This window comes from Apodemus sylvaticus, chromosome 2, assembly GCF_947179515.1.
Source record: "Apodemus sylvaticus chromosome 2, mApoSyl1.1, whole genome shotgun sequence".
In the NCBI taxonomy this organism is placed as follows: Eukaryota; Metazoa; Chordata; class Mammalia; order Rodentia; family Muridae; genus Apodemus; species Apodemus sylvaticus.
In genome coordinates this window covers 54,188,834-54,213,694 of record NC_067473.1, presented here as the reverse complement: position 1 = coordinate 54,213,694, position 24,861 = coordinate 54,188,834, and the positions used below count along the sequence as shown (strand labels likewise).

At 43.9% G+C, this 24,861-nt stretch overlaps 1 protein-coding gene across 8 annotated transcripts in view; it reads right to left on the bottom strand.

The window, feature by feature from the left end:
- Nrf1 (nuclear respiratory factor 1) overlaps positions 1-24,861 on the bottom strand; it is a 104,173-nt gene that overhangs the window by 16,542 nt on the left and 62,770 nt on the right. For all 8 annotated transcript variants that reach the window (XM_052173367.1, XM_052173371.1, XM_052173368.1 and 5 more), the window contains 5 exons: positions 20,716-20,874; positions 19,712-19,909; positions 18,650-18,751; positions 16,636-16,793; positions 10,001-10,125 (listed from right to left, as the gene is read on the bottom strand). In XM_052173367.1, the coding sequence (XP_052029327.1) occupies positions 10,001-10,125; positions 16,636-16,793; positions 18,650-18,751; positions 19,712-19,909; positions 20,716-20,874 (742 nt within the window). The remainder of the gene's footprint in view (positions 1-10,000; positions 10,126-16,635; positions 16,794-18,649; positions 18,752-19,711; positions 19,910-20,715; positions 20,875-24,861) is intronic.

Sequence of the window (24,861 nt, the reverse complement as noted above, 5' to 3'; positions counted from 1 at the left end):
ACTGCTACTTCTGATGGTGTCTACCACCCTACCTTTGCAGGAGGCTAAGCAACTGGAGAAGGCTGTGGTAGAAACCCTCCAGCTGTGGGGCTATATCTGAGTGATAGGAAGGCCTGGGCCTTTGGAGAACATGAACTTCCTGAAGTAGACTCTTGCTTCCCTTCCCACTTCCTTTGAGGTTTTTCCTAATGATAACAGTCGTTACTGGGACAATGGCAAATGTGGGCAGCTATGTGTGTTGGGTGACCCTGACACTAAGAGCATGACAAAACAACTTCTTTTTTCTTTTTTATTGGTTTTTATCTGAGTCAGGGTTTCTCTGTATAGCCCTGGCTGTCCTGTAACTCACTCTGTAGACCAGGCTGTCCTCAAAATCAGAAATCCTCCTGTCTCTGCCTCCCAAAGTGCTGGGATCATAGGAGGTGCCACCACTGCCCGGCTGGACAAAACAGTTTCTGCTTAGTGTCATTGTTAAACCCCCCTGGATGGGAGAAACTGAAGTCAGGAAGACTGCTGCCTCCTAGAGGGGCTATTGTGGATTCAGAGTCATTCAGAATGCAGGGAGGAGAGGCTTCAGGACTGCAGACTCCTACTAACAGTCCCTTTCTTCTCTTATGCCATCAAAAGGCAGGGACTGAGTAGCACCCACAAGGTGGAGGGGGTTCAGGGACTTTTTGTGCTATAGAACAGAGTCCACAGCATAGCTTCCTCCTCCTATTTCTTAGCAGCATCTGTGTTTGTGGTGCAGTCTGGAATTCATCCAGTAGCAATGGCTACTTCCAGACTCCTGACCTTCCAGGCTTTCCATACTTGGTTCTGGGCACCCCTGGCTACAAGGAGCTACACCTACAAGGAAGAACTTGCACTTGTGTGAGGAGTCTAATCAGAAATATGCTAGTGGTCTGGGCCGTGAATAAACAGCCTGGGAAGTGGATCTGGGTGTCGCCACTGCCTCTTGTCTCAGGGTTTCCTACTCAGGACTTTGCCATGTGGTTCTTGAGAACCCCCTGCCTTGCTGTTCAGTCTGTGCACTCATGTCGACACATGGGTGGCTTCTTCATCAAAGCCATGCAGTGTAAGGGCTGAGAAGATAAGGGGCAAAGCTAAGATCTGTATGTCCTCCCCTGCTAGGAGGAAGCCTTGGTATTTTTGCTATGTCTGGTGTAATGATATCACCCAAAAGAAACTTCTCCAGTGAGAGCAATGTGCAAGTATATTTACTGTAAACGTATAGGCTACTCTATGGCCAATAGGTGCTTGCTATTACTTGAATTTAATTGTGAAGAAACTATGGTTAAAGACTCAGGATACCAGTCCACAAGATGACCATTTACCACGTCAAATATAGTTACTGTAACAGAGCAAATGTAAAGTTATAGTTATAATTTACTTTCAATTAAATGGCTACCCATAGAAAACAGCTGCCATGTTATAGTACATTTTTAATTAACTTTTTTTAAAGAGACACTCAATACCCTGTTCAACCTGGCCTAAACACTTGGGAGTCTCTATTCAACTCCGAGCCCACTCCTGCTCCTGTGGGCTGCACAGTTTTAGCTGTTAGGTTTGATATTATGTACTGACTTGTCTGCTAAGGCTGTGTGTGTTGTTTTTGTGATTCTTGTACAGTACCTGGTCACCAGCAGGAGAATGTAGTAGTGGCAGTGACAGTCAGGAAGAAGGCCATGACGCTCCTGGGTTTTGGCAGGCAAAGACCAAGCAAAGAAAAAGTGCCTCTCTGATGAGGCTTGCCTGCACATCTCCTCTTCAGTTGATTCAAGTGGGGAAAACATATATGCAAAATCAGCTTGCATCTCGGCAGGCCATGGAGGCCGCAGCGGGACTTCTCTCCTGCTGCAGTGCGCTGCACTGCACTGCACACCAGATTCCCAGAGCAGCAACCAGCTAAGGGCTCGTCTCAGGCCCTGGCCACGTGCCTGCATCCATTTTCTTTCTGAGCCACAGCGTCACATCTCATCTTAGGTCTCATCTCTGCTAAGGAGACCCTAGCAGGTGAGTGCACCCACAGTGGAGGGTGCACTAGGAGTGGCTTCTTCCTGCACAACAGACAGTGGCTCGGCTTGGTCTGACTGAATCATTTACCTTCTAGGAAGCCCACAGCAACTGGGGGGGGGGGGGAGGCCTTGAAGACAGGCAGAAGCATGCGAATGCTGGGATTCAACACACACACAAGACACTTGCTCGGGGGCTGCTTCAAGGCTGGTGAACAGCATCTGTCACATTTGGATCAGTAGGAATAGTATAGAAAATATAATTTCACTCTTTTTCTTTGAGACAGGGTCTGTCTAGTCCTCACTATCTTAGAATTCAATACGCAGACTAAGCTGGCTTCCTCCTGCCTCTGGCTCCTGAGCACTGGGATTAAGGTGTGTGACACCATGTCAGGCTAAATCCTAATCTTTATTTATTACTAGTTTGTGTGTATATACACACATGGGAAGCCAGTGGACAACTTTAGGGTGCCTATTGTCTCCTCTGAGTGGATCAGGAGATGGAACACAGGCTGTCAGGACTGCACAGGAAGTGCCTTTACTCACTGAGCCATCTCGTCAGCCCCAAAATGTATTCTTTTTTAATTTATTTAAATCTCAACACCAAGTCAAAAAGTAATCAGTGCACAAAGGAACAGCACATTAGGAACCTCCTGACAGTAACTGGCACATCTCCTAAGTTAATATACTAAGATAATGTCCACCTCTGTTGGCTCTTTTGCAAACATACCACCACACACCCATGGTTTATCAGAATAAGGTCTTATGTCTTATTTCTTAAAGAGCTAGAGAACCACGGCCATGGGAATGATAGTGGATGGTGGTGACATCCATCAATGCAGGCCCAGTGGCAGCGCCACTTTAGAAGATGAAAAGGACACCCTAGTTATTGTGAACTGTGTGCTGGAGAACAACAGTCCTCCGGGATGGGGCAGACCCCAAAGGAGGTGCCTCAAGCAATGCCACCTTGTAGTACCTTCAAGCAAGGATGTAGAGAGGGCTTCAGACCCTTCTCATTTGTATGGTGTCTGCCTCTGGATCTGTCCTAAAGATGAAAAACATGGCCTACACTAGTACTGCGAGCTCTGTACTTCTTGCTCCAGTGAGCAAAGTGTGGAGACGCTATCCAACTTATAATGTATCTATGTACCTTGGACTCTCCTAAGCCCTGGACAGGAGCCATTTTGCTCCATGCTTACCACTATGTGAACAAAACCCAACCATTCTCCTAACTGTACAGCTAAGGATCAGAGAGGCTAACCTCCTGCCCCCATGATGTTGATGATAACAGTGTCAGAGCACTTAGCTCACAGACCTGTGCATCTTCCCCAACCTGGCTACTCTAGATCCCACACGACAAACAAGAGATGCAAAGTTAACCGCCCCTTGCTGTGACTCCGCCCACTCACGGATGAGCCACAGCTCGGCAGAAGCAATGCACAGATTTGGTCTACTACTGAGATGTGTCCCTAGCCCTGCCACCTATGAGTAGAGGTTCAATCTGTGTGTGCATGTGCCAGAGAGAGAGAGAGAGAGAGAGAGAGAGAGAGAGAGAGAGAGAGAGAGAGAGAGAGAGATCACAGACTTATATTCTGATATTAAAGATATTCCAATGCTCTTATCACACACACGAAGGCAGCTGAGTAGGAAATTAGCACCCAGTGCTCCTGGTGCGGCCGGCTCACCTCTCGGCGGCAGGCCTTTCTCAGAACCTCATGCTCGTTCTGACTCACCTTCTCTGGTAACCTTCTTGCTAAGAAAACTGATCAGTTTTGTTTTCCTTTTCTGTCCTCTTCTTTCTGCCCCAGGTCCTGTGCATGCCACACAATCTACCTCTGACCACATTCTCAAGCCACAAAATCAAACTTGAGAGGTATTTTAATACAGCTGAGACCAAATTAAAGTAGGGATTTTAAAATTAAGAGTTTAAAAAAGGACCACAGTGGTACATGCCTTATCTCTGAGTTTGAGGATACCCTGATCTACTCAGTCAGTTCCAGGATATCCAGGCTATGTAGAAAAACCCTATCTCAAAATAAAACAATATGAAAAAACAAACATAAAGGGGGTGTGTGTGTCAGAAAATTCAGGTCATGCTAAGTGAGGAAAGGACAGGAAGCTGTTTCCTACAGGCTTTGGAGCCTCTGCTTTCTTCGGCAGCAGGCCGGGCAGTAAACAGACTCAGGTCTGTACTGGACTGAGGAGACAACTGAAGCAGCCCAGGCAGCCAGGCAGAGCAGGCTGCGGTCCCGGGGTGAATGGGAGCAGCCTTCCACACTGGCAGTCAGTGTAGGTCCGTGCTGGCCTCGGGGTCAGTGCTAAGAGTCCTTCAGCCCATTTCCCTCCTCTCAGGAATAGAGAGGGAAGACTGAGACCCCAGTTCTTAACACCAGGACCACACAGGCAGTGCTGCTAAGAGGTCCGTAGCAATCAAGTTAAAACTAAGGCTCACTTTTCTAAGGGAACTTCAAAACTACTGTAAAGCTCACTCTTCAGAATTTTGACTATTTTCTTCCATCCAAATTTAAAAATGGGTCTTTTGGGCTGGTGAGGTGGCTCAGCGGTTAAGAGCACTGACTGCTCTTCTAAAGGTCCTGAATTCAAATCCCAGCAACCACATGGTGGCTCACAGCCATCCGTAACAAGATCTGACGCCCTCTTCTGGGGTGGTGTCTGAAGACAGCTACAGTGTACTTACATATAATAAATAAATAAATCTAAATCTAAAAAAAAAAAAAAAAAAAAAAAAAAAAAAGAAACTGACTACTCTTCTGAAGGTCCTGAGTTCAAATCCCAGCAACCACATGGTGGTTCACAACCATCCATAATGAGATATGGCGCCCTCTTCTGGTGTGTCTGAAGACAGCTACAGTACACTTACATAAAAAATTAAATAAATCTTTGGGCCAGAGCGAGCAGGGTCAGAGTGAGCAGAGGACCTGAGTTCAATTCCCAGAAACCACATGATGGCTCACAACCAGCTACTGTGTACTCATACACATTAAAAAAAAAAAAATCTTTTTTTAAAAAAAATGTGTCTTTTAATCGACTGATAATACCAAATGTTGTAATATAAATGGAGGGAAAACACCAACTTATTGCTACCTAATACAGTATACCAAAATAAATTTCAGATATTTTATAATATTACAAATTAAAAAAAAAATCACAACTGTATTAGGCTAGGCTACATCAGACTTTATCTCAAAAAAACAAAAGCCAAAACAACAACAACAACAACAACAACAACAACAACAAAATCCAGAACAACAACAACAAAAAACCCCTAAAAAACAAAAACCACCTAACAACCAGAAAATAACAGTGATGGCACACACCAACAAAAAAAACAAAACAAACAAACAAACAAACAAAACCCAACTGACCAAGCAAAACAAACAAAGACCAAAGAACAGACCACTGAGCATAAAGTGCCCAGAGAGTGGCAGGCGAGTTGTCAGCACTGGATACTGAGGCAGGTACATCAGGATTTTGACACCAGACTGGAAAACCAAAACTGTCTCAAAACAAAAATAACAACAAAAGCGAAAATTCTATGAAGACAAGAACAAATAAAAAGATCAAGCTTTTCCAAATGAATAATAGAAAGGTAAAGACAATACACATGTACACACATATGACAAGGAACATTACTAGGACACAGACAAAACATTCATTCATATTAAAACACAAATGCATATTAGAACAAAAACACATAGGACGCAAGCGGGCTGCAGTGGTTTGCTCGCGCCTGTCATCCAGCCCTTTAAGGGCGCACTGTGGGAGGGCTGCCTTTGAGTTTGAGCCAAGCATGGACTACATAAAGAGCCCATTTCAAAAACAAAACAAACAAACCAAATAATGAAAAAGGTGAACACACGTATTACTAATATAGAAATGCAAATTAAGGCAGAACTTATTACCTGTTCTAAAACAGATAAAAAAGAAAATTATGCTAATATTCAGTGTAAGGTAAAGAAGCAGGATGTCCCAGTGGGAGGGCTAATCAAGCACAGGATATGTAACACCAAATAAATAAATAATAAATAAAGCTGTGCAACATCTTGTACAAACATAAATAGTAGAATTTTATGGTTTAAAAAAAAAACAAAACAAAACTATCGCTGGGTGATGGTGGCGCACACCTTTAATTCCAGCACTTGGGAGGCAAAGGCAGGTAGATTTCTGAGTTCCAGTCCAGCCTGGTCTACAAAGAGAGTTCCAGGACAGCCAGGACTATACAGAGAAACCCTGTCTCGAAAAAAAACCAAAATCCAAAACACCAAAAACAAAACAAAACAAAACAAAACCAAGAAAACAAACAAAAAACTATCAATAAGCTAAATTACTAATAACAGGAGGCTCTCTTAATTATGGACAATAAGATGAAATATTCCCAAGCATTATAAAAATGACCTTTTCAAAAGTTATTTAATTACATGAAAATGGTTAAGATACTTCAAAACAAGTTACAAATTAATACTGATAATACAACCCTATTTAGTTTGAAAAGACTTTTTTGACAAACAGAAAGGCCAGATTTAAAAAAATAAAAACCCTCCAAACATCAACATTCTATTCTTTAATAAAGGAAAACCAAAAAATCCCTCCCTGCAAAACAAACAAACAAGCAAACAGAAAACAGAAGCAAAGGCTGAACACCGCCCCTTCGCACTGCTGTTTCCCTTCAGATCCAGGACGAGGGTCAGCAGCTCCAGGGAGGAGCTCGAGTGCCTAGCAACACCACTCATGTGTTTTGCTGGGCCTCATCTTGTTCTTAGGAAGAAAAGATACTCAAACGAATCTGTGATAATATTTCTGACATAAAAGCGTGGGCTGCCTGAGGTCAGGAGACAAGAGAATCCTTTCATTATTTTTGCTGTAAAATAGGAAGGAGGAGAAAAGGTCTATAAAGGTCTCCCCCACAGGAATGCCTGTGTCCGCTGGTCTCGGAGGCCATGAGCCCTGGAAGCACAGGGGATCAGGGCCTAGCAGAGAAGAGGACGGCAGAGAAAAGGGAAATGAACAGTCTAAAGTGTGCAGCCTCAGACTATAAACAAGAAGGGCTCCACCTTGTCATGTTGGGATGGAAGTGGTGCCCAGAAAAGCAGGGGATGTCTCCTGGGACAGAGAGCACACTTATGAGGACTACCCTGTCGGCCCAGCAGGATCCTTAACACTGTGTACAGGATCCCCTAACCTACTACCTGTGGTTACTTTACTCCGTCAAATTCTGTGGCCAGTGCATTCCTGCTATTCTGCTCCTCTAATTCCTCTTCAGGCCAGAAACCATATCTGAATGGCTCTTCTATTCGCACTGTTCTTTATATTGTTCTGGAGTCTGTGACGCATTTCCCCCAACAAGTGTGCATTTCCAAGTTAGTTCTACTCTTACAAGTAGGCCTTTATTCTGTCATCATTAAATTCTTCCTGATAATAAACTTTTTGATTTAAAAACAAAAGAGATGTTGGGTGGTGGTGGTGCACGCCTGTAATCCCAGCACTCTGGGAGGCAGAGGCAGGTGGATTTCTGAGTTCAAGGCCAGCCTGGTCTACAGAGTGAGTTCCAGGACAGCCAGGGCTACACAGAAAAACCCTATCTCAAAAAAAAAAAAAAAAAAAAAACCCAAAAAAACCAAAACCAAACCAAACCAAAAACCAACCAACCAACCAAACAAAAACCCCAAAAGAGATCTTGTTGGTTTACTGGCAAATGCTTGAAGTTTATCATTACACAGTGGAAGGGTCTGGAAAAATGAAGACAGCCTGGTAGGTCAGGCCGGCTCCCATTAGCTGGCTGAGGGGATGCCCAGCTCTAACCCAAAGTAAACCCTATAGCACTGTGGGTGAATGTCAGTATAGAAGGACTGTCAGAGCAGTCTGGACTCCCAAGAACAGATTAAAAATGATTGGTTTTGGCCTAGAAGCACTGAGATGTGGTACAAGGCATTCATTTAGTTGGATACAGAGAACCTACAGTAAGAAAAGGACAAGTCCAAGTCAAAAATCCCGAATTTGGCACGCACTAACTTGCTTGGGAGACTAATAGCTTTTTAATCTACTTTTTTAAACTTTATTTTTGAGATTAAGTTCTTCCCGCAGTGGCCAGGGTACTCTAACTCATGAGCGTGAGTGACCCTCCCTTGTCAGCCAGCTGCGTCGTAGGATCACAGGCACGTGCCACTAGACTTGGCTGGAGCTGTGGGCTCTTAGGATACAGATCACAAATGTTTACTAATCGAGAATACAGCCAGCAACATGGAAATTACTAAGAGGCAGCTTGTAGAACAGGACAGTAGAGAATGCAATTCAACTTCATTACATGGCCCATCGAGTCTGTTTGGCTGGGGAGGAGCTAGAACCCTCAAGCAGCCACTTCTCTCCAGACAGACAAGCCTATCAGAGTGGACAGAGTCTCCCATGAAAACCATATGGTAAGTAAGTATTCTAGCAGCTGCACTGAGAGTGACAGCTGTGTTCAGGAGGAGGCCATGTGGCCAAGAGCCTGTCTTCCCCTCTAGAAAGACGAGAGTGCGGATGAGGATGAGAGAAGGTGAAGAGAGAGGCAGGTCCTAGCCACAGAGGGAGCCTTTCCTTAATCCCCTCCATGGCCCACTGTGCCCTGAACACACAGTTCTAAGACGTCCTTTATCTGTGGTATTCTGGATAAAACCAGCACTGTCTCCATTCAGATTAGTGTAAGAAGGAAAGCCCCCCAGTCTCAGGGAAAGCAGCCAGTGGTTGCAATATGCAATTTGGGTTTTTTTTTTTTTTTGGAAAAACAATCCTCAGACATGACGTTAGCGAGTAGTTCCTATATTGCTCTCTCCTGCAACAGAAAAACCTTTTCCTACTGTAAAGAACAAATTATTTCTTCCCCCAAAGACTTTCCTGACTTGCAGAGTATTTAGTTCTTATAGGCCAACCATAAAACCAAACAAACAGTGCTGGAAACCTCTGCCTCCTTCCCTCCACCTCTACCCTGCTCCCTTTATTCTAAGACAGTCTCACCACAGTAGCTCTGGCTGTTCTTGAACTCAGAGATTGGCCTGCTCTGCCTCTACCTCCCCATTGTGGGATTAAAGGCATGTGCCACTACACCCAGATGAAACGTCTCTGTCATACATCTGATGCCCTAAGGAACCGTCTGCCTAAATAAGAGGATGCTATCTATTTACCCTCTTGCCAGGACTGTGAAAGACCAATCTCTCCTATACCACAGATAGTAGTCCTGCTTGGCAGAGGCTGCAGTGTCACAGGTCAGGCTGCTCCTTGTGACCCAGTCTTCTGAGGCACTCCCTGGGAGCCCAGGCCTCCCCACTGACTCCAGAGCCTGCTGAAGTGGATCCACAGAGCTAGGCTGGAGCCAAATGTTTTATTTCTATGAACTTTAACCTTTTTGTTTATTCCGGATAGTCACCAATATCCAGGAAGTCAAAGGGCTGGGAAAGAGGGGCAGGGTGGTGACAAGTCATTGTCTAAAACCAGATGTCCTTTGTAAGGCCACATATAACAAGAAGCAGAGCACAGAGGGCCAAAAGTGCATTCCTCATAGCCTGTTGCATATCCTGGGGCAGGTGACATGCGGTGCTTTTTGGACTGAGTCAGTGCATTCCACCCACCCACAGGAGTCTCTACTGCAGTCAAGATCAACAACCTACCTACCCCATAGGACAGGAAAGGAAGGAAATGCTCCAAAGCAAACTCAAGTATGTCCCAGCAAGTCTCATCTTAGCAAAACAGCTAATTTTAAAAAAATACCCCAATTAAGTAGTCATTATTGTAGCATTTTCCTTCAGGGAACCTCAAGGATCCTATTAGTAAAAGCAATTGGAGGCCCCTAGATTTTCCTAGGCATTAATTGCCTACCTATGAAGAAAAACTCAAACCAAGCTCAATGTCTTTCCAATGGCTTTGTTGCCAGCTATATCAGGAAGGTTTAAGTGGAAATGGGGAATACATTCAATAAAATATTCATGATCTCTTACCATTAGCATCTTGGACGCCAGTAAGTGCTCCGACGGCTGCTGCGGTTTCCCCAGACAGGACTATCTGTCCCCCGCCTTGTAAGGTGGCTTCAGCCAAAGTGGCGACAGCATGGGCGGCAGCTTCACTGCGGGTACAGAGATAGGACAGGGTATATGCAAGGTGAGTCAAGGCACAACACTGTCTTTCCTAGGCTCTCTAGGCTCCATGGGACTAGTCACCAGGGCTAAAGGGTAAGAGTAAGTTCAGTGATTATAAACAGCTGGAAGAATCTCAAGTCGTGCATATCTTCTAAAGCTAATGTGAAGTTCTCGTAAATCTGAGATAACAGTAATGAGCGTTGGAGGAAGGAAGATGCTCACTCAGTCCTTCCTTACTGACACCAATGGTGCAAGTGCAAACCCAAATGGAAGCTCTGGTCCATGTTCACACAAAGCCACCTGGCTGTCAATCACAATGCTTCCTTTTCTGTTTATCACTACGTAAGGCAGACCACTAGAAGCTGTCCTTTTATGCCAAAGATGAATGATAATCTGAGCAGTCAGCAACCTAGATTTGCTATGACTCATATTAAATAATAAAAACAGTTTATATACACGCTTTTTAAATATGACACAATGGCTGGCTACTAACTTGAAATATCCAGCTCCTCCTCTTGCTTTACTTATATGTAGATATCACTAACTATGGAGTCTTAGTATTTAAAATCATTACTGTAAGACCAAGCTTCTTGCCTCCTAAGTTCAAGGAACCATAAACTCCCTTTCCTACAAGGCCAACACTGCACAGACTAGAGCTGTCTGCTGAGAGGGAACACATGGCCCCACCAGTTAGGGGCCATTCTCCCTTCTCCTTGCCATATACTTTTACTATATAAATAATCATCTGTTTTTCTTTACTCTGTCATGTCATACCCTATAAGACATACTATTATTTAATTTTTATATTTTAAGGAAGAAAATTCCTAAAGAGGTCCTAAGATTTGTCATATAAATTTCAGTGATTTTAAAAACAAAATAAATAGCCCAGAGGAATTTCAGAATCTCTGCTATGAAGATGGAGATATCAGCTGATAAGATGGGGTTGCTGAGGGAATATCAGAATTGACTCTGCAGGCTTTGCACTATTCAAATAATCCTCTTGTACCCCAGGCTCTAGAGGAGAGTGCTGAGAGAGTAGGAGCTGGCTAGTATAGACAAGTCACTGAGCAGGTCATACCAAAGCATACCTTATTAATACAGTTCTTTCATCTCAGAATCTCAGCAGCTTAAGCAAGGGTACAGTAATGTCCCAGGCCAGACAGACAGACAGGCAGAACTAATCTGCCTTGCTTTTAAGCCCTGCCCCCTATTGTAAAATGAATATGTGTGTGTGTATATACATATGCATACACACACATATATACACATAAACCTTGCAAAATTTAAATTCTCAGAAGTATTACTTATCACATATCAAACAAATAAGCAGAATCATACTGAAATTGTGTTGTTTTTGCAGAGCTGGAGACCAAAGCCAGCATACACTAGGACACTCCTCAGAAGGATGGATGTTTCAGGTGCCACTTAGAAGATGAGAAAACAGGTTTGTTCTTGAGACAAAGGATATCCTTTGGTAAAGTTGGTACTTTATATAGAAAAACTGTGAATCTCCAGGTAGACTAAAGCATTGGTAAGAACACTACACCAGACAGCCCAAAGAGCTGCAAGTGGACCCTGCCTTTAACTGGAATTATTTGGAAGGCTGAGGCAGGAGGAATGCCACAAGTTTGAGGCTAACTGAGTGGTTAGTCATATCTGGGGCCTATAATCCCAGTTACTCGGCAGGCTGAACAGGAGGAATATACAAATTATGGACTACAGAGTAAGCTCAAGGCCAGCCCTGGCACAGCTGTGATACCTTGTCACCAAATTAAAACTTGAAAAAATACTGAGAATATATCCAGCTCAGGGGGGGAGCATGTGCCCAGCATGTGTGAGGTCTTAGGTTCAACTCTCAATACCAAGGGGGAAATCTTTAATTTAGGGGCTGGAGAGCTGGCCCAGTGGTTACGAGCACTTGTTACTCTTGCAGAGGACCCAGGTTAGATTCCCAACATCCAGGCTGGAGAGATGGCTCTGCGGTTAAGAGCACTGACTACTCTTCCAGAGGTCCTGAGTTCAATTCCCAGAAATCACCTGGTGGCTCACAACCATCTGTAATGGAATCCGATGCTCTCTTCTGGTGTGTCAGAAGACAGCTACAGTGTACTCATATATATAAACTAAACAAATAAATCTTTAGATTCCCAACATCCATGTGGTAGTTCACCATGATTTATAATTCCAGTTCCAAGGAATCTGAAGCTCTCTTCTGACTCCCAATGGAAGCAGGCATACATTTGGCATTCACACATATGTACATGTATGTATACTTATATATATATAAAATCATTAAAAAATTTATTACTTAAAAAATGTAAATACTAATTAAAATACTACCACTTTGTAAATTTCAGTCAAAATCCATTTTCAAGCCAGAGCAGATTCCAACAGTGTATGTATACTGTGGAGTATCTCCCTCCCCTCCTTTAACGGCACTGGCTTGGGGTTCACCCAAGAGGCTCGGCTGGCTGGTCCCTACCTCTCAAGTACTGCTGAGTTCCAACAGCAAACCACCACACTCTGTGGCTGGGGACAGGGATCTAATATGGCACTGCCCCACCCCATCACTTTACTGATATCTCCAAGTCTCTCATCAACTTTTGTAGATGTCTAATTTGAATTCACTCTGTAGAAGAGGATGGCCTCAAACTCAGTGATGCACCTGCCTCTGCCTCCCTAGTGTTGGGATTAAATATGTCTAATTTTAATGTACAAGAAAGAGTGCAGTCCTTACCAACTATAAGTAAAGACATTCTGATCTACATTATTCATCCCTTCTTATTGGACCTATGTCAATGTATATAGTAAAATAAAATAAAATTATATTTTATATATAATATATAATAAATATATAATATTCACCACTACATACTATATTAATATATACTCATATCCATAATATTTATAACATATTTATATCATAAAATATATATTTATAATATAGTTAATATATACTGTGTCAATTTATGTAACATATTAGTATAAAATAAATTAATGCCTTTATAAAAAGGGATGGATCTTTGGCCAATATATTAATATATATAATATGTAATAATTATAAGACTTTTAAAATGTTACAATACGCAGCCAGGCGGTGGTGGCACACACCTGTAATCCTAGCACTCTAGGAGGCAGAGGCAGGTAGATTTCTGAGTTTGAGGCCAGCCTGGTCTACAGAGTGAGTTCCAGGACAGCCAAGGCTATACAGAGAAACTCTGTCTCGAAAAAACCAAATCCAAAAAACCAAAAACAACAACCACAAAAAAAGGTCACAATATCCATATACATACATACATACATATATGTGTGTGTAATAATGTAATATATTACACATATATGTATATACATACACATATTACAATAATGTAATATATTACATATATATGTGTAATAATGTAATAATATATGGATATACATACCATGTATATCCATATATTAAGTCAATAAAAAAAGAATGAACTTTATTTCAAAAAATGGTTCCTTTTCTTTTCCTCCCTTCCTCCTCCTCCTTGTCTTTGTGTCTGGCTTTTGTGTATGTTTCAGCCCGGCTGATCGGGGCCTCTAGCCTGTCTCCAGCCTCCAGGTGCACACATGGCTTCTTTGTAAAGCAGTGTCCAGTTAAAGAAGGGCAGCTTAGCTCCTAAGCTGGAGAGAAAGTCCAGGCGCCAGCTTCCTCACAGTGCTGAGGGGAAGCAGTGTGGTCAGCAGACACAAATGTTCTATTGACAAAACAATGTGAAGCAGGCTTTTCCTAAGGCAAATACAGTCCCTGTCGACAACAGAGTTCAAGCCTCCTTCAATGCACCTCTACGCAGAGCTGCACTGGGGTACTTTGCGGGAAGGCCTGGTTAGAGGGACTGTGAGCACAGAGGATCTGAGCCAATGGCGCCAGTTTCAAACTATGCCGGCGTTGCAGTCTGCTGCAACGTTTAGGTGACGAGCTGCTTGGCTTGCTCGGGCTTTTGTTTTGTGTTGTGTTGTGTATGATGCTCTTATCCTTATCTGTTCACCATGACTCCCTTCTTGCCTCCTTCCTAAAAGCGCCATCTTATTCTTTACCTTATATATTAAAATGAACACTAACTTCAGTCTCTAATACTGGTAACTCTCGCTAAGCCTCTTCAGATTGTTACAGGTGGGCTAAGGCTGTGCAGCTCTGGGTCCTGTTCTGACTTGCTGTAAAAACTCTTTTAACAGAATAGTTGAAAAACAGGTCTGTCCCGCAGCTGTCCCCTCCCTTCCCTTCTAGTGCATGAGGGAACCCTATGCATGCCTCCTTGGGCCCCGTCTGTCCATCCGTCCGTCCGTCCGACCATCCGCCTTTCCCACAGCTGGCTTCTTTCTCACCCTGCACTCACTCCCATCTGCTGTTTATAGTGCAGCAGAGGTGCAGGTGGCTATTAGAGAGGCAGGCTTGTCCCGCCTGTACCTGAAACAGACTAGGGCAGATTACGAAATCACTGTTACCATAGGAACAACAACCAGCATTCTTTGTATTTTGCATCAAGAGGACTTCCAACAATGAATTTTGAGGGGATAAAGGGGTCCTCTGTACCTCACGTCCACTGACTCAGTAAGGGGTTGTCTCAGACCCAGCCCTCCTGACAAAGCCTTCATGTGTGGGTTACAGCTTGCTTTGCTGCCAGGCTCAGTTTCTGGCAGAAGTGGAGACACATCACCCCAGGACTCACTGGGGCATTGGACTATCTGATTGCAAACAGATTTCAACATCTCTTTTCTCCTCCTTCAAGCCACAGTGACCCACGCTCTCCTCTCTGGAGTAAACACTGCTGCTGCACCTCAGTTTGCTAACAAGCCCTTAGGGGATACCATTATGCTTACTGCCTTTAGAAAGAAACCTGCTCCACCCAGCAGGAGCCAGAGTGTGCCTCTCGGTTTCCACTCTGTGCAGGGTTCCCAGGACCCCACACTTCACTGGGAGGGGAGGCAAGGTTTGTTGGTCTTTAGTGGTGGCTTGCTACTTCAGACCCAAAGCAACAGTAGGGGGCGCCAGGCTGAAGGCAGTGGGTTTTCCCTCTGAGCTTTTAGAAATTTATCTGAATACCTTGAAGGAAGGAGTGGAAAAAGGCCGACCTGTAGAGAACAGTTACATTTCCACAGATTCTGAAAAGCACACATCAGTGGCCCCAGAATACAGTAAATCTTAGAGGACAAGGGTGAGCGCATGCCTGCGTCTCAGACTTAGAGTCTGACCAACCATGTCTAAGTTGTGACGCCCTTCAAAATCAATGGCTTCCAAGCCTTTAAGAAAGCATACCTGGGCTCTGGTTTGCCTTGTCCTAACTGGTTTTATAGTTATATCCCACCATAATCAATTCTGATAGACAAATCTTAAAATACAACCTACATCCAGGGCCTCACAGAGGTCACATTCCCCCACTGCTCTCAGTCCCAGGCCCCTTGCGGTATAACTGAAATACCATGAGCATGGTGGCTCACATCTATAATCCCAGTACTCAAGAGACTGTAAGACAGGAGGATCACAACATGTTCAAGGCCAGCCTGGAATACAGAGTGAGTTCTTGGTCAACCTAGGGTATAGTGAGACTCCTTGGAAAGAAAGGGGGTTGAAGAGAGGGGGAAGACAGGAGAAGGAGAGTGAAGGATGGGTAGAGGGAAGGAAGAGAGGAAACAAGGAAGACAGACTTAATTCCCTGAGTGTTAACATGAGCAGGTGCCTCTATAAACTTTATACATACTGCATTTCTACATCAACTGTTAGGTGGGTCACTAAAATTAAGTCTCCCCAGGCAAAAGGAGGAGTTCTTTGACAGCAGAGTCTGTGCCCCAACACTTCTCTTCACAGCTCACCTGTGAGAGTGCTGGCTTGCCAGAGAGGGCAAGGACTCTGTGAGACAAACAACTACACACAATGATTACAGCGGCCCTGATCCAAGGATTTCACCCGCAGTGACACCTTCAGTTCTTACAACACCTCCTCAAGGCAGGGGGAGGCAGTCTACAGAAAGAGAGCCTGCGCATTGAGTTTAAATAAACTGCTCAAGGTCAGACACCAGCAAATGGCAGGGCAGAGTGACTTTAAGGCCCCTGCTCTTAATGATTAATAAAAATTCCTGGGTCTGCTGAAAATATAATTGTGTCAAGAATCAGGAATAATAGGGTGATGCCCTTTCCTGTCAATAATCAGCAGGCAGGGTGCAGGAGGGACGTGCAATGCTCTTCTAGCAAATGCCTATCTCTTTGCAGTGTGCCCTTCCTAGATAATCTTCAAAAAAAGGGTTCAATTTTTCTTGGTGGGGGCTGATTAGAAATCAAAGTACTATAACTCAGTATTAGAAGGTCTGCTTAACATTCATGAAGCCCTGGGGAGCTCTATCCCCAGGACTGAAGAAACCAACCCAGCCTACAGTGTCTTCGGAGCTGTGTATCCCTATCAGCTGTGACTGAGGAGGAATGCGGCGGCTCTCTTAGGACAGGCCTGCAATCCCACTCTTCCCCACCCCTGCCTCCACCTGTTGAGGGCCATGGTGACAGTGGCTCCCTGTTGCATCTCCTGAGAAGCTGCCACCGCGGCTTCTGCCAGTGATGCTACGGCCTGGGTGGCCTCTGATGCTTGCGTCGTCTGGATGGTCATTTCACCGCCCTGTAATGTGGCCCAATTTTGTTCCACCTGAGGCAGAAAGGACAAGGACAGTGAGAAGTCAAAATATAACATCACTACATTTTTTGCTAAACAACTTATGACCTAGAATGTATAGGGAGGGTTTCAGCATGCTGTATTTTGTGAAAAAAGGGGGATTGTTAGGATTTAATTTGAATTTGATTGTGTCTACATCAAGTAGTTTTGGAAGCACATAAGAGAATTCACTGAAAATACTTTCTGGAGGCAAATATGGCAACCACATGCCTATCCCAGCACTCAGGAGGTTCCCAGTTCCCAGATCAGCTTGGCCCGTGTAAGGAGTGACAGGAAGGGAGTGAGGCAGGGAAAGATGGATGGAGGAAGTGAGCGGGAAAGGAAACAGAGGAGCTTGTTGGGTGCGGACGGGAGCAGAGGCAGACTTGGCAGGACCTGCTTGTAAGCCGTGTGTTCATTGGCCGCGTGTGTGAGCCTCGGTTACTCCCTCCTTCCTGTGTGACTGTGCGTCTGTATGCTACCACGGTCCAAAGAGAAGGCTAAGCCCAAGAGGTAGTTATTCAGAAGATGTCCTACTGCCTTGCTGATAGAAACTCACTGTGCTGAGGCCCCTCAAAAGGTGACCCCTGGTTAGGGCCGGTCTCTGTAGCCATTTCACGGGTTCAAACTCCGCATGGAATGCTTGCTGTCTTGGACAGGACTCACGCCTATCCCTGAATCCTTTGCTCTTGCTTGCCTACCTCTAGACGGAGCGAGCGTGGGTTTATTACTGCTCAGAAAAGCACTCAGAAGCAAATCCCCTGCACTCTTGCCCTTCCTGCTGCTGCTCAGTGAATGGTTCCCAGGGGCTTCCCACCCAGTCTGCATGGTCCTGTCTGGTATGTGCTCTGTAGAGCCTGGCGCAGGCTCCAGGGCAGTTACTGAATGTGTGGTGGAGAACATACTCCTGCCTTTTCCTACTTGTTACTGAACCTGTCTTTCCGCTGGACTGACATTCACTAAAGACCTACCAGAACGAGTCATCTAAGCTCAAACCCACTGCATGTGCTAGTGCCCCACTTTAAGCTCACATCTTTAATACCTTTGTACTTTGATGGTTTTTTTCCTTTGTCCAGCAGCTACATATACCATTATCATTAGATATCATTCAAATTTCTGATGTCTAATGCATTCAACATGACCAATACCAATTGATGTCCAATGTACAACAGAATCCTTCTCTCTCTCTCTCTCTCTCTCTCTCTCTCTGACAAGATTTCTCTGTGTAGACCAAGTTGTTCATAAATTCCCTGAGACCTGTCTGTCCTGTCTGTCTCTGTCTCCCCCCCCCACCCCCCGAGTGCTGGGATTCAGGTGGGGAGGCACCACTACGTTTGGGTGCAGAATCTCAATCTAACCCAGCCTGACCTTTAGAGATTCCTCATCTATCAGTAAACAGTGTTCCACCTCAGAATAGGTATTTCTCTGCATCTTAAATAAATTACATACTTATAAAATCAACATATATAGTTTACTTTAAATTTTAATGTTGAATTCTAAATGTCCACGTAATTTGTACAGTCCCTAAATAACTTTTTGGTAACTATACAGATTGCCTATACTCAGCATGGGAGCCCTCAAATGGCCTTTCTTATAAAAGTATTAAAAGAGAAAATCCCGTTTACTGTGTTTTCTATTAAATACTGTACTACAAATGTGAAATTCTAAGTCTCTAACAGGACAGTTTAGGTAGTGGTGAACTTTAACTATTACAGTTAACATACAGAGAATTAGATACTTCTCCAAATGTCATGGTCTGATAAATACTACACATTTCAAGTACTGCAAAGCTGCTCCTTCATCTTCCAGGCCCTTACGTCTCCCTGCTTGGTCATGCACTGTTTCCTTACCTCTCCATCAGCAACAGCGGAGTAATTCACTTGAGCAACAGTGACTGTGGTCGGCAGTTCTGAAGCATCAGCCAGTGTGGCTACTGTTGCCCCGGTACCAACCTAGGAAACACCAGAGGTTAGTTAAGTGTTCGGGGACAGCCCTTCTGCCTGAGGCTTACACATAAGCCAAGACTCGCTGAGTCCCCAAATTCAGTATAATATGCTTCCTGACATGAAGAGAATGATTAAGATCAGCTCCCAGAGATTAGTGTGAACCGGTATTAGAAGAGTAGCTGCACTTCACTCTGGAGTTTGGTGCCAGTCAACCAATGCTCTACTCTAACCCAGCCTGAACCTTAGAGATTCCTCATTTATCAGTGAACAGGGCTCCACCTCAGAAAAGGTATTTCTCTGGCATGTACACACCTAACTCTCTCTCCCTTCCTCCCAAATCCTGTTTCTCTCTCCAGATGATGAGGACTGAAGGGGACAGCCTGCCACATGCTAGGCGAGCATTTTACTATTTAATTGGACCATAACCCAAGAAACAATTTTCAGATGCTTTGTTTGGAAATGTTCCAGAAGCTACTTATAGCTCTGAATTAAAATAAAGCAGCCAGGCGGTGGTGGCGCACGCCTTTGATCCCAGCACTTGGGAGGTAGAGGCAGGCAGATTTCTTAGTTTGAGGCCAGCCTGGTCTACAGAGTGAGCTCCAGGACAGTCAGGGCTATACAGAAAAAACCTGTCTCAACCGCCCCCCCCAAAAGCACATGCAATGTCAAATATGGTTCAAAGGTTGGAGATAAGATGTGGTAGCGTACTTTCCCAGTGTAGGCGAGGACACTGGTCCTATTTCAAGCACCACAAGATAATGAAATAAAAAATAAATGAAACTGTTTGGAAGTGAATGCTAGGCAGGAAGAGTTAAGCTAAGCAGCTGTTAGGATGTACAGAGAAGAGCGCGTGCGCACACACACGCGCGCGCGCACACACACACACACACACACACACACGAGACACTTCTCTGTGCAAGGCAAGACAGCACCAAGCCACCTCCCTGGGCCATTGGGCTTACTTACCTGGATGAGGGACACAGTGCCATCAGGGTTGCTGAAGGTCTGTACTACGGTCTGTGATGGTACGAGATGGGCTATACTGTGTGTGGTGGTGGCCTGAGTTTGTGTTTGCTGATCTTCAAAAGCATATAAAAGATCCTCCCGCCCATGTTGCTTATAACAATTTTTAACTATGGTCCGTAATGCCTGGGTCCATGAAACCTGTCATCAAAAGACCAGGAAAGCATAAGCCACAAAGAAATCGAGTATTTAGGTCACCATGGAAGAATCTGTCATGTACTTATCAAACCTTATCAAACAAGAGTTAATTTCTTAGGATTTCCCACAGAATTATTCTGGTGCAAAGCAACTGTCCTGTCTTTCCTTCCCAACCAAAATATACTTTGTATGTATATTCTTTGTATGTATTTATATCTGTCTGTGCGTGTCTGTGTGAGGTATCCTACATGTGCCCGTGGCAGCCAGAAGAGTGTTGGATCCCTGTAACTAGAGTTACATGTGGTTGTGAGCCATTCAACATGAGTGCTGGGAATTGAACTTAGGTCTTCTGCTAGATCAGCAAGCTCTCTTAACCACTCAACTAGCTCTCTAGTGATTTGTTTGTTTGTTTGTTTGTTTTTTTGTTTTCAGGCAGGTTTGGTCTAGAACTCACTATGCTGTCTAGGCTGGCCTCAGATTAGAGACTCTCATGCTCTGGACTCCTGAGTGCTAGTGTTACAGATATGTGCCAAACCAGTCAACAGTGGTTCTTGCTAATCAGAAGCAAGGGTACTTCTAAGCTCACAAATGACATTTATTCCCAAGTTTCTCTGGTTTAAAGCTTTTACAAAAGACCACTATGAAGAAACAAAGTATAAATCCACAGCCTTTCCAGATCTTTCCATGTACAGTGATGGGAGTAACGAACAGGAAGGGCTGTCCAATTATGAAATGTTCTGAGACTTGTAGTGACAGACACTGAGGTGGTGGAGCCCGCATGTTCAAACCCCGGGCACTGAGGAACTTACCCTTTGCTTCTGCTCTTCTGTGCGGACATCGCTGCGGACATTGGCCCAGGGGATGTCCTCTGGCCACCAGATAGGCTTGCAGCTTTCTTTCCCCCAGCCTGGTTTTCCCCGACCTGTGGAATACTTGAGCATCTCTGGGATAAATGCCCGAAGCTGAGCCTGAAAGACAAGAGCATGGACAGCATAGTGACCTCGTGACCAGCACGTGGGCTGTGCACCTGGCTCCTACACCCCTCAGATCACCAAACAGGGAGCACTCCTAAGAGGTCCAGAAAATCCCAAAAATTCCAAATGGGACTGTTGAGAGCTCACTGCCTCCTACAGTTACTTCTGCTCCATGGATGACTAAGGAAGATATATCTGTTGATTATGGAGATCTTAAAAGCTACATTTTGTAGACTTGTTCTTAAAAGGGCAACAATGTCTATCTGCAAACTTAATTTCTGCCTCTGGAGACACTACAACACTAATGGCTGATTTTCATTCTATAACTTCTATGAGTGCCTGGCAGTGGTGGCACACGCCTTTAATCCCAGCACTTGGGAGGCAGAGGCAGGTGGATTTCTGAGTAGAGTCCAGCCTGGTCTACAAAGTGAGTTCCAGGAGAGCAGGGCTACACAGAGAAACCCTGTCTTGAAAAAAATAAACAAAAACAAAAAACCAAACTTCCGTGAGTTAGCGGTTCATGTCAAGGTGCTGCTAACACTGTTGTGGAGGTGGTGGTCAAGTAGACATGGGAGACGAGAAGTGAGCAGCAGCTGAACCACTGTGTGAAAAATACCACAGACACTAAAAGGTGGATTACATCCATGAAGAGGTGGATGCTTATAAGATATATGAAAAGAAACTGCTTTTCCAGTTAGTAAGGTGAAAATAACCCAAGAGTTCTACAAGTTCCCTGGAAGCAGCGTGTACGAGGCCCAGAGGTAGATGGAGCAACATCTCTATGAAATACACAATGAACGTCACTCAGCTTCATTTTGGAAAGCTAACTGAAGCCAAACCAGGCTTAAACCACAGTCAACCGACATACTTATTTCCTGGCACAGGAACCAGAGCACACAGGTAAAAAGACAGTAGTAGTTCTGTGCTGTGAATAGTCTTCAGCAGGTTTGATGATTTGGCAAGAAAAGTAGTTGATCAAGGTTAAATTTTAGATCCTGCACCTACCAAGAACACATCTGTGCTGCCTTTGCATTGTAAAACCAGAGGGAGAGGAACATTTTGAGCAAGGAGTTAGAATCAAGGACTTGGCTATATAGCTGCAACTAAGTGGTAAAGTAAAAAAGGTAGGGGATATTTAAGAATTGGATACAGAGAATGAGTATGGCAATACTTTAATATATCTACTCAGTGTTCTTATAAGTCTTTTTATAATAAATATGGAATCTCATTATACCAGAAGATAATACTGTAGTTATACAGTAGGGAACATGCAGACAAATCCCCTATGCTTATATAATATAGGCTTGGTTACTTCCTGTGTGGACCATGCCACCTCACCTCTTCCTAAGAGCTTCCTACTCACACATCTCCTGCCGACAGGCTATGGTATAATACACTCCATGTATATTTGGCTCTGGGCATCCAACAGTGGCTAATAGAAATGTATCCATTTGCAAACCCATGCTATCAGCTGACTCATGAGATCATTCCTCCAGTTATTTTAAGAAAGTACATCTCAAAGTCATTTTCCTTTATCCTAGTTTCTTGACTGTCTTTTCTAGCCTGGAGAAGAAAAGGTCTTATATACATTTTATATTTCTTTATATAAAAAACAAAAGCTGTTTCAAATGCACAAATGAAATAAACTGATACTACAAACTTAAAAGTTCCCTTTTTAATACCATTAATAATCGCCCACAAAAGGAGAGACTTTTAAACTGTCCCAAATAAAAAAGAAGATTCATCTTATTTATTTACCTAGCTGTCTATCCCCACCCCACCCCACCCCCACCCTCAGCCTGGCTTTGAACTTGAGAGTTTCCTTCCTCAGCCTCCTCAATGCGAACACTACAGGTATAGATCATCATGCCTGAGCAGAAAGGGACTGACTGTACAGGGAAAATCAGTTACCAGTTGTCCAGCATACAAAGAGTTAAGTAGCTCCTTTCCAGAATTTGACTCTGTGTCTTCACTGCCAGTGGATTAATTAGTGGTCCAAGAGCGTTTGGGAAGTAAAGCTTCTCAATGTGCTTGTTAAGGAAGGTCTGTCTGTAGTCTACAGGGAGACAATCAACAGGATTCTACTTCTCAGGCTGTCCTTAATTGGGCTAGAATAAGCTTGCTTGGCTGCTGACTTAGGTCTCTGTGTGCCTAAAGGGCCCTAGGCTGCCAGTAAGCTTTCTCCAGGCACAGTAGAAAATGCTGCTCCTTCCAGGGTACAACCAGAGAGAAAGAAAGGGTATCAAATTCATGTTAATAGCAACTAAAAGTAAAGATTATAGGAGCTAGAAAGAGAGCTCACAGTGAAGAACACTGGTTGCTCTTCCAGGGGACCCAAGTTTGATTCCTATTAACCCCATGGTACTTCTTAACAGTCTGTTAAGTGCAGTCCCAGGGGAATCCAATGCCCTCTTCTGGTATCTACAGGCACTGCATGTGTGTGGTGCACAGACAAAATAAATACAAAATAAATACACATACAAAAATAAAGATTAGACAGAGAGTAAAGTGGCACGGCGACATATGTCTGCAATCCCAGCACTTGAGAGGCAGATGCAGGAGGATCAGTTCAAGGTCATCCTTAGCCAAGGCAGCCTGGATTACATGACACCCAGTAACAAAAAAAAGCCAGCCACACACACTGTAGATGGTTTTAAAATAAAAGATGTTCTAAAACGCTAAACAGCCTAGTCGAGGGGCTGGAGACCCACTGCTAAATGGAAGGTAGAACATGTCATTAGCATATTGGAGCTGTGGGCTTCCATCTAGTGACTGGAGAGAAAACAAAAGCCAAGCCAGCTAACAGAAACAGTCATTCCCCTACTATGCTAGGAAGCTGCCGTTTGTAAATTCAGCTATTTATCTGCTGTTCAGCAAATGCATTATCCTTAACACATGCTAAAATAGCACTAGTCACTCAGTCCCTCTGTCTTTACATCAGAGATTTTTGAGGGTCCTCAATGGTATTTAGGCTCAATGGTAATAAAACTTTCATTTGAGTTGAGTTTCAATAAATTACAATTTTCATCCCACCCTCCCCCCAAAAAAAGAAAAAAGAAAAAGAAAAGAACTTTCAAGTTATCATGTCTAACAATTCCATCTCTACTAGTCAGACAATACAAATCACTACCATATCTGTGAGTTAGGTATCTACAGGTTCAACTACAAGCAAATATTCAGAGTAATAAAAATATATGTATCTGTACTGAATATGTACCAACTAGTCTTTTCCATAGTTATTTTTCTTAGATGATTTAAAGTCTATAGACAGATCTCATACAAACACTATGTGCCATTTTCTGTAATAATGTGAGCATTGGTGGATTTGGGTATCTGTAGTAGGTCCTCTATGGACACTGAGGACAACTGTGTAACACATTTAAAGAGAAAGTAGCACTTATTAAACTGTACAGAAAGGTAAGATTTCTACAGTCTATAAGAAAATTGTGATGTGTCAGAGAAGTAAACTGGAGATTACTTTTTTTTTTTTTTTTTGGATTTGTTTTTTTCGAGACAGGGTTTCTCTGTATAGCCCTGGCTGTCCTGGAGCTCACTCTGTAGACCAGGTTGGCCTCAAACTCAGAAATCCGCCTGCCTCTGCCTCCCAAAGTGCTGGGATTACAGGCATGCGCCACCACCGCCCGGCTGAGATTACTTTTTTATCTCTGTGTGTATGATCCATGCCTCGGCATTCCTGTGAAGGACAAAGGACAACTCTGAATGAAGGTCCTTACTTTGTACTTTATTTGAAAAAAGGTTTTCAACTTTTTTGTTCATAACTGATTCTGTTCATAACTGAATCCAGCAAACAAGCTGGCCAGTGAGCTCCTAGGCATTCTCCTGTCTCTGGCTCCAATCTGTTTGGTTTACAGAAATATACCACCATGCCCAATTTCCCGTGGTTCTGGGGATTTGAATTCAGATCCACACACTTATGACAAGTCCTTCTCCCTCTGAGACACCTTCCCATCCAGGCGTTGT